The sequence below is a fragment of the Hevea brasiliensis genome, chromosome 9 (genome assembly GCF_030052815.1).
Source record: "Hevea brasiliensis isolate MT/VB/25A 57/8 chromosome 9, ASM3005281v1, whole genome shotgun sequence".
NCBI lineage: Eukaryota > Viridiplantae > Streptophyta > Magnoliopsida > Malpighiales > Euphorbiaceae > Hevea > Hevea brasiliensis.
In genome coordinates this window covers 16,941,573-16,951,841 of record NC_079501.1, presented here as the reverse complement: position 1 = coordinate 16,951,841, position 10,269 = coordinate 16,941,573, and the positions used below count along the sequence as shown (strand labels likewise).

The window sequence follows — 10,269 nt, the reverse complement described above, 5'->3', positions numbered from 1 at the left end:
AGATCTGCGCTGGAAAAAGAGCAATTAGTCTAAGTTTTCAACTCAATATTGGGACCCATTGCCCCTCTCCCAGTATCCTTAACGTAAACTTGCCATGAGCCAAAGTAGTAAATGCACTGACTATTGGCTACTGGGGAGTGAATACCAAGGGCAGGGTGACATGGGTGGTGACGACATGGTTCCAGCCGTGTGATACTATAAAAGGGAGACCAAATCTTCTGTGTTTTGCACCTCAACCAAAAACCAAACCAACGCAATGTCTTCTCCTAAATGCTTGTTAGTGTTGTTCCTGCTCGCAGTAGCAGTGATTCTCTCCGCAACCCCCTCATCACTCGCTGATGATCGTCATGAACCTCCTAAAGGTAAAGGCAAGAAACCACCTCCAAAACATAAGCCACCACATGGTCACTTTTTGAGTGAAAATGTAGAGGACTTTCATGGACCTCCAAAAGGCAAGGGAGAGAAACCACCACCTGAATACAGACCTCCACCTCATCACAAACCACCACATAAGCCTCCACCAGGACATAGAAGCCTTTTGGAAGTTGAGGATGTCGTGGAGGAAGACCATAAGGGTAAGGGATATAAACCACCACCAAAACATAAGCCACATCATGGACATCATGGACATCTTCTAACTGAGGAAGAAGTAACTGAGGATTTGCACAAGGGAAAAGAAAAGGGAGAGAAGCCACCACCAAAACACAAGCCACCACACGGAGAGAAATTTCCGCCAAAACACAAGCCACCCCACAAGCGTCCACCAGCCAACTAAGTATCTAGCTAGCAAGCTCTAGCTAGATTTATATTTTAAATAAATGGTTATAAATAAGCAACAGAAGTTTAATCTTCTGTGTTCTGTTCGTTGTTTGTGCTGTTGATCTTAGTGTTTGTGCTTCCGCTTGTGCCAGTATATGAACACTGACATCTATAGTTGGTTGTTCTGTTATGTAAATTCTGTTGCATATATTTCCATATTCAGTGTTATCTTCGTACCTGGGTTTTCTTAATTTGATTTATCTTTATAAGATAGAAATACCTAGCTCTTTCGCTGCATACAAATAACCATAGTGAATGAAAATTACATTTTAATCTAATGATCTACGCACCAAAACTATTCTTAAGTCTATATATATATATTTCTTTCACAACATATAATAAATATTTATATTTTACTTTTAATGATGACAATCATCACCACTAACCAAAAAACATAATATTTTATAATATATATATAGAGAGAAAGAGTTTAATTAAAAAAAAAAATCGTTGTTGCAATAACAAAAATCATTAAAAAATTTATTTTAAAAAGCACTTTATTGCTTATAGTTTCAAAATTTGTAAATTAAATTATATTATTTTTTGACTAATTTTATTTTAGTTAAGAGTTTAAATTAATTGTTTTATAAGTGACATTAATAATATCATTAAACCACAACTTTTTTAGATTTTATATATATATATATATATATATATATATATATAGAATAGTTAGATTTGCTCCAATAAGAGCCAGTACTATAATTGAATTAAATTAATTATACCAAGAATGTATTATCCTTCTATTTAAAGAATGAATCACCCAGACACATCTTTTCATTTTTTACTTTTTGTTGAAATTCGAACTCTATATCTCCCTCATTATTTAATTAGTTTATCTCAACGCTAAGATTATGATTATTTAGGCTACTCTTGGTTACTAAATTAAACCTCATTGATATTTAATAAATCATATTATTTATTAATGATTATTCTATACTAACCACTTAAATCTTGACCTTTTTCATTTCTGCACACAGAATTTTCTGTTCATGAGATGAAATACTAGTTAATAAAAGTTGAAGAGAGTACACGTTGAGTAATAAGAACGATATTGGTAGTAGTTACACCTAAACTTGGAAAAAATTTCAATTAATTAACGATAATGGCCTTATTATTATGCCCATGTCGGTGCTATGAGTCAAAATTGGTGTCTATATTTTCTTTTCCATTTGGTATACGTACTACTGTGGATCTACGTTTGTAACACTCATAATTTTTAAATTAATTATTTTATGGGTAGATATTAATATTTTATTTTATTTAAATTTTAGAGAATTATTTAAAATTTTTCAAATTTTTGAAAGTCGAATTTTTGAAAATATAGAACTTTGATGATTTTTAAAAATTTATTTAAAGACCACATGGTAAAACTAAAAATATATTTAGACTCTAAGAATTTTTCTGAATTTTATGAAATTTTTTCAAAAATTTTGGGCCTCGTTTTTTTATCCCAAGGTAAAGTAAAAAATTTAATTTCAGGTATTTTGAATCGAACCAGTCAAATTAAACCAGACCGAATTGGACCGGTCGAATCAGACTAGCCCATTTTCTTTTTCTTTCTTCTTTTTCGTGCGCCCCCGCCCCCCCTGACACTCTCCCTCTCTCTCACGTTTTCTCTCTTCTCCCTCTGCCCCTTGCCGACCAGCCACCGCCACAGCCTCCCCAGTTTGCTGACGCACCTCCAGCGTCCTTCCCCCTCGCCGACCGCCACCTGAAGCGTCGAAAAAATGCACCCAAAGACGCTTACATGCGCAGCATGCCGTTTCATCTTCCCGGGTCGATTCCGGCTGATCCGGCCACCAATCGGATCAGGTCTTGTCCCAAAACACTTCTACACCTCGAGAGCTTTCTATAAATACCAAGAACACTAAAATTTATTGAGCGGTTTACCCAATTTTTGTTCGAAAAGTTTTAGCCCATTTTGACTTTCGAGCTAGAATTTTCGAAAGTCGTAAACCCCACTAAAAATCTGAAGGTACCGGAGTGCTCCATTCGTTGAGAGTTTCGCGGCAATGCCCATTTCAAATTTTTTTGACACCGTTTTTCGGTGGGTTCCGCGAGATTTCACAGTGTTTTTTCGAGCATTAAATGAGCTTAGAAAATTTCGTAAAAATTATATACTAACCCCCGTGTTGTGGGCTTTGTGTTAGTACCTTCAATTCGTATAAATTCAATAGTTACTTAGGTTTACAATTTCGGGCCTGACAGACAGGATACCGAAAAAGTTTTCTAATTGGGTCGAGGTTATAGGCTACCCCACCATTTTCAGATGTCCCGGAAGCGTCTCCAGGGTCGGAATTGGCATAGGTAAATCCAAACCCTCATTTTTCTTAATTTACTAGTGCCTGATTTATATTAAAAATCTATAAAATATTCGTGGTAGGTTAGAAAAATATAATTTCTTTTGCGTTAGCTCTATAATATTGCTAAGGACCGCGAGGCAAAGTTTTAGAATTTTTAGAGTTCATTTGGGTAGTTTTGTAAAAGGGGTAATTGTAGGGATTAAATTATACTTTTTCAAATTATGGTTGTTGACTGTTTGGATGGGCCCAGGATGGGCCATGTGATGTGATTGAGTTGTGGATGTGTGACTTGTGGATATAGAAGTGTATTTTGAATCGTTTTTTAGGCTGGGTAAGTCCTAGATATAGGAGAGACTCTGCTGGATTTTTGGTACGACCTAGGGTGTCTTTGGTCTTTTTCAAGCTTGTATCAAGTCAAATATATTAAATAATTACAATGAAATTTGTCAGGTGAGTCGGGACAGCCTTCCTCCTCCGCCCAATCGCCGCAGTGACCGCGATTAAGTCTGTGAGTAAAATATTAATTTTAATTATAATTTCGATATTATTATATGTTCAAGCATGTCCATGTATCACTTATAAATATATATCTATGTAGTTAAATACTAAGCACATTTTATATTGCATTCATAATTGATGAAGTGCCATGGATATTGTTTGTGGTAATTTAGAGCAATGTGCGTGCGTTGTCGTGCGTGTAGTATGGTATTGGTTATGGACAGGATGGGTATACACTGCTTGAGAGACACACGTTGGGACCCGGTCCTTTATGGATAAGTCGGGGTAGACACGGCTTGAGAGACACTCGCTGGGACCCGGTCCTTTATGGATAAGTCGGGGTAGACACGGCTTGAGAGACACTCGCTGGGACCCCGGATTTGGTTTATTAAGCGAAAGTCCGGCTTGAGAGACACTCGCTAGCAGAGATGGGTTTAAGATAGCTGTATAGGGGATCAGCTCTCATATATGTACTATTTGAATAGCGTTGGATGTGTGAGTGCTCCAAATTGCTTTTTTACTGTTATGATGTGGTTTGTATGAAATTTATGATGATGTTGTATTTCATTCCTTATGATGCATTAGCTTTAGATAACTATAGCAATTGTGGTTAAAATTAGTATTTTACTCTCTGAGTTGAACATTCACTCCTGTTCATCTATGTTTTCAGGCTACAGGAGGATTACTTATTGTGACTAACCTGTTCTTCTTCTTCACATGTTAATTAGTAGTATTTGATGTATTTTAAATTAATTTGGGTCTGTAATATAATATGGTGTTAAATTTATAAGATTATTAATTGCATGCATAACTGGATTGGATGAGGGAGCTGAGCTCCCATTGAATTTTTGATATTATGAGCATGTGGAGAGTGAGTTAAACTCCCCAATTTATTTTATATTGTGTTTACAGGTCGGGCGAGTCAAAAACTTTCCGTTGAAAGGTCCATTTTATGGTCAGACTCTGTCCGGTTAAATTCTTGAAATTGGGCCCAAATGGGCCTTATGATTGGGTTTGTAAATAGTTAGGCTTACTACGGGCCTCGGGGGCTTTAGGCTGGCCCAGGTCTTAATGCCGATCCGGCCCAAAAGTTGAGTCGTGACAACGTTAAAAAAATAATAATTCATATATTCATGATAAATGAAGTTTAAGTAAATATTTTATAATCTTTATCAGTTTACATCAATATTATGTAAAAAAAAAATGAATTATATATTAATTTTTTTAACAGGTGTAAATATACACCATTAAGATTATTTAATGCACTCATTTATATGAAAAATTATAATTATTTTTTTATGATAAACCTAATATGAAAGAACATATATTAAGTAATTACATTTACATTAATCATTGACGATGAGGCTATCATTTTTTTTTTTTTTTGCGCTATTGAGTTGTACCCACAAGATATATGGAGCTTATTTTTTTTTTCTTTTTTTTTTATGGGAGGGAATGGGGGAGCTGCATTTATTTGCAGGAATTGTTCTAACAAATGACATTATTAAAAAATATTTTTCTAATTTTTGTTTGTATGAGAAATTTACCTTCTCATAAAAGTTAATTAAACATTTATTCACATTTTAGATTCTGTTTGGTTCAATGAATATTTTTATTTAGTATATTTTATATTAAATATAAAATTCAATTCAAATAAAATGAATTTTGTGTTTAAGATAAATAAAATAAAATAATAAATAATAAGAGAATAATTTTATCACTTAAAATATATATGATTTTAAATTTATAATTCATTTATAAATTCTATCCATTTTGATGGAATTTGATTTAATTATAATAAATTTCATAGAATTGATTATTAGGAATTTCAAATGAATTTTTATTTAAACAAAACACTAAAATTTTAAATTTACAAATTAATTTTACAAAATTTTATGGAATTCGTTTATACAAAACACTACCTTAGTCTCATCATCCATTGTAAATTCTTTCAGAAATCTCACATTAAAAATACACATAATAAAGGCATCATATAAATGATTGAATTATAACATTAAATTGGTTAATATTTTGATATATAAAACAATTGAATTACTTGTATAATTTGTAATAAAATGAATTAAAAGTATAATTTATTTATTCAACACTTTTTCTGAAATTTAATTTCGCTGACCATAATTCTCCATTTTTAGAGACAGTAAAATTTATTTTTTTTTTTTAAGAAAAGAAATTTGAAGTAAAAAGATCATGCAGTTATTTTTTAATTTTCTAAAGCAAAAATATCCGTATATAGTTAGTTATACAATAATTTTAGTAGTAATATGAACCTTTATAATTTCATCTTAAAAGTCAACTTGTAAGAGAAATAATTGTAAATCCATATATATAATACTCATGTACTCCTTTAAGTTGTATTATTCGTATAAAGAACTGAAATCATGATTGACTAACTAAATAAGATGAATCATTACTGACTAACTAAATAAGATGAGGTTATACCAAATAATATGATTTGCCTATATCTACACCAATTTGTAAGGAAAATATTATAAACACACACACATATATATATATATATATATATATAACACCATGACCTTCCTTAACTAATATTAATATGTGTAACACATCAAATAGGGTATTGTACTATACCAATTGCATCATAAACAATGTAAATCATCTGTTACTTCTGTACTGCGAATTAATTTATTCAAAAATTTTATGCATTTCTTTCATGATGGGGTTGATAATTAAGTAAAGGATTTTAATATATTTATATACTTTTAAAATAATTCTTTTAGTCAGTGAATTAAAATTTTACAAAAAAAAATGTTCTAAAAAATTTTGGCAATAATAATTTATCGTAATAAAGCGAATTGTTTCAAATAAGTAATAAAGTCAAACTTAAGTGTTTTAATTTACTAGTAGAAAATTATATTTAATAATAAAATGATAAAATTGGACAGTTTTATTACCCTAAACCGCGCGTTGTTCCTGAGTTCCAAGGAGCTTGCACAGGCAAACATGAGTAATTTTTCCCAGGCTCGTAGGATAGTTAAGATCATATACAATTTTTTTTTTTTTTTTATTTTAAAACAACATACACAAACTTAAGAACTCTAAAAATTATAACTTTTAAAAATTGATTTCAATGTAATATTTTGATTTTAAAAAAAATAATATCCACTTTTATTTTAATCGATTGACCATGCTATGATTCTGTTGAATGAAAAAGTAAATCCCACATCAGTGATTAATAAATAATAAAAATAAAGTAAATGAGAGTTTAGTTAAAATGATATAGACTCTACATTTTAACAGAAATTTAAAAAAAAAAAGTCTATTTTTTTTTCAATTGTGTTGCATGGTCCATTGGGCAAGTCTAAATACAGAGCAACATTTACAAGAATGTTCAAGACCTGATAAATCAAGATTGCTCCTCTACCCAAATACACAAGCCCAAAACCAAACAAGCCCAGTCCCTACACAATGAGCCTTAACTAAAGCAAAACCAAGGAAAAATCTGGCTGCTATCTCCTTCAAGCGCCCGACGACAGGAACCATGCAAAGAGATTACCAAGTAGATTTTTTCCTTTCTCCAGAGATAAGCCGAACAAACCAAACTAAACTAGAGCAATGCAAACACCTCAGTGACTACTCATATTGGCAACTCTTCCAGATTGAAGATCAGAGGCCTAAACGCCGATGCCATGGAAGAGTAAAAATGCAGGGCCATAGCGATCTCGATCCCATTCTCATCTAGTTGTGGGAAGGCAACAACCACTCATTTAAACGCTAGCCAAACAGCTAGCAAAAGAGCAATTCACAATCCAGGAAGCAACAACCTTAATCTCTAAAAACACAGGTTCCTCTTGCAAATCCGAAACAAGACACCCTCTCCAAAGAAACCAAGATCTGCAAACCCATTCACAAAACAGAACCATACATTTCATCCACACAAGGGAGGGGTCATAAGTCCTAACCCAGCCCGAGGAGACGCCATCTCCAACCCCGAAGGGCAGAGGAGGCTATCGAGCTCATGCTTGGCTTAACCAAGAGACAAAAACCTAGCCAGACAACTAGCTCGCTAGAGAGAGGAGGAAAAGTTCGTGTCAGAAAGACTTTGCCTAGGCTTTCAACTAACCTGTCCATTTAAAGAAACTCAAAACAAAATTTTACAAATTGACATACGTTATATATATATATAAAGTAAGCTAGCTACATTATTATTAATTACAAATAGTTGTTATAGGTCAACAAATTTTTAGTGTTAATTAATTGATTTCCAATGAAAAAGATTTGGTGAAAGATTCTACTTTAGCTTTGTGGCAAACATAAAAATAAAATATCACAAACGACAAAAGGGAAATTAAGTGGCCGGAACTAACAGAGTAAGGATTATATCCAGAGAATTATTACAGTACGATTTGTCAAAAATTTAAACACAGTGACGGTGGGACCCAAAGAGATTTTTTTTTCTAAAATATGTATACAAGCATCTAAGTAATGTAGTGATAGGACGTACTTTTTCGTAAAATCATGATAATCTTATGAAGATATATCAATTCATATAGATTATTTGTATATGCTGTTTATAGTTGATATAAGATTTCAAAGAAGTTATCCTCTATGCGAAGGACTACATATACACATCTCATGTATGGAGGGCAACCCATGCACACACCAGCTTATCTTTTTTAAAACTTTGATTTTTTTTCTCTAATATGTATATATGCATCTAGATGGTTTAATGACATGATACATCATTTAGTAAAATAATAATAATTTTATTAAGACATATTAATGTTTATAAACTATTTACACACGCTATTCATAATCAATGTGAAATTCTGAGAGACCCAGAGAAACCTCTTGAACTCAAAAAAATCAATTCAGGCATGCTATTATTTTTTTATTATATGAAAATTAATTAAACAATATGAATAAATATATACATCTAAATATAAATATTTATTTATAATATAATTAATTCTAATTAAAAATAAAATATTTATTTTAATAATTATTAAACTCATTATTACATAATATCAAATTTATAATTTAACATCACCAAAGTTCAAAAGTTTTTTCTCCATGGCACGCTAATGAATTATGATTGCTAGTCGACAGAATAACGGAGCTTATTCCTCTGAAAAATTAAGAAATTATTATAATAATTAAAATAAATAAATAAAATGACACCGTTGGGTGAAATTGGGAAGATTATCCGTTACTACCAGTGCCTGTAGCCATTGAAAGGAAGTAAATCATATGAAAGGAAGGAATTGGAATGGAGCCATTATGCTCCTATAATGAAAGCTAGCTTTACATCTCGCTCCGATTCTTCCCGAGGCAAATTCAAAATCTCCATTAAATATTACACTATTTCAACGTTTCTCCATTCTTATGCCAGAAACCTCTTCACAAGAAGCAGCACTTAATTTCTATTTCTAGCCGATACTAGTAATACTCCCGGTTATACAAACCAACTTCTCCTTTTCAAAGAAGCAGCAGCATATATGGATCAGCGCAACCAGAATTCGATAACTATGATGACTACTACGAAGAGAAGCAGGAGGAAGGAAAAGTAGAGTCAAGTGTTTTGTCATTAAGTGAAAAGCCGGAAAGGAGCATGGTGTTATAAGGAAGAACTTTACTGCGGTTCTGACCCCAATCATTGAAGCGGTTCCTTAGAATAGCGACTTGCATATAAGAGATTTTTGCCCATGATTATGATTTATTCTACACTGGCTATCCAGTATAAGGTTCTTTTTTAACTAAGGAATGCGATTAGGATAAGTGTAATGATCTTTCTTCTTTCGAGTAGTATACGAGCATTATAACGTGAGTTCCATAAGATTCACGTGTTCTACTGGCGAATGCAAGTGAAGTTACAATAAAAAAGGCAACCATCAAACAGTTTTGATTTTGTCTTTTGCCTTTGCAGATGTTATGTAAGCCTTCCATCAGTGATCTTGGTAGCTAGAGTTGGTTGCTACATCCCAGAAAGTATGTGGCTAAATCGTTCGGCCGCCGGTAACACCACTACACGAGCCATATCTTTTTGGATTAATGCTCATGACATGTCACTTTGGGGAGCACAAGTGGTTGTAGCCTTCAATAATCTTGTCGTGAGACTTGGGCCACGTGATTGGACCAAAGTGGGTTTCTCACCATAAATTTATGGCCCGATTTTCGTCTGATCTCCCAGGCAGGCAAAAGGCTGCTCGGCCTTGGTTTAAGAACACATCGACATCCAAAGCTCTTTTCATGTTTTACATTGCAACTGCTGAACCTAAATTCCTCTCCAGTTAAATTTGGGGAAAAAATCAGTCGGTTTGTGCTTTTCCATTTGTATTCATTAGATTTGCATAGATCAACAAATAGACTCCAATGATCAATTTTTAGGTGTTCTTCAAGTTCGAAGGTTTTGTTGTGAATTTTGAAATACAGTTGGCATTCCAGTATGAATAATTGGAAACACATAATATTTCTAAATTTAATACACAAGTATTATACGAATAAAAAGATTTAATTATTTTCCCATTGCACAAGCAATTAAATAGTCTGTAAATGAAAAATCGTACCCACTTAAATAATCTAAGTTTGACTTTCATGACTTTAATACACTAACATAATATCATGAAAATAGAACTGCGAGTCAAAAAACCAAGAAGCTTCATGA

The 10,269-nt window shown here is 32.6% G+C and overlaps 1 protein-coding gene across 1 annotated transcript; it reads left to right on the top strand.

The window, feature by feature from the left end:
* Window positions 1–256: 256 nt before the first annotated feature.
* LOC110663547 (early nodulin-75) lies at window positions 257–775 on the top strand. Its single transcript, XM_021822893.1, has one exon. It carries the CDS (start codon window positions 257–259, stop codon window positions 773–775), a length of 519 nt encoding a protein of 172 aa, XP_021678585.1.
* The last annotated feature ends 9,494 nt before the right edge of the window (window positions 776–10,269 follow it).

Bases quoted from the DNA above. Each gene is read 5' to 3' on its own strand.
- LOC110663547 (XM_021822893.1), top strand. From the start codon at position 257: ATGTCTTCTCCTAAATGCTTGTTAGTGTTGTTCCTGCTCGCAGTAGCA.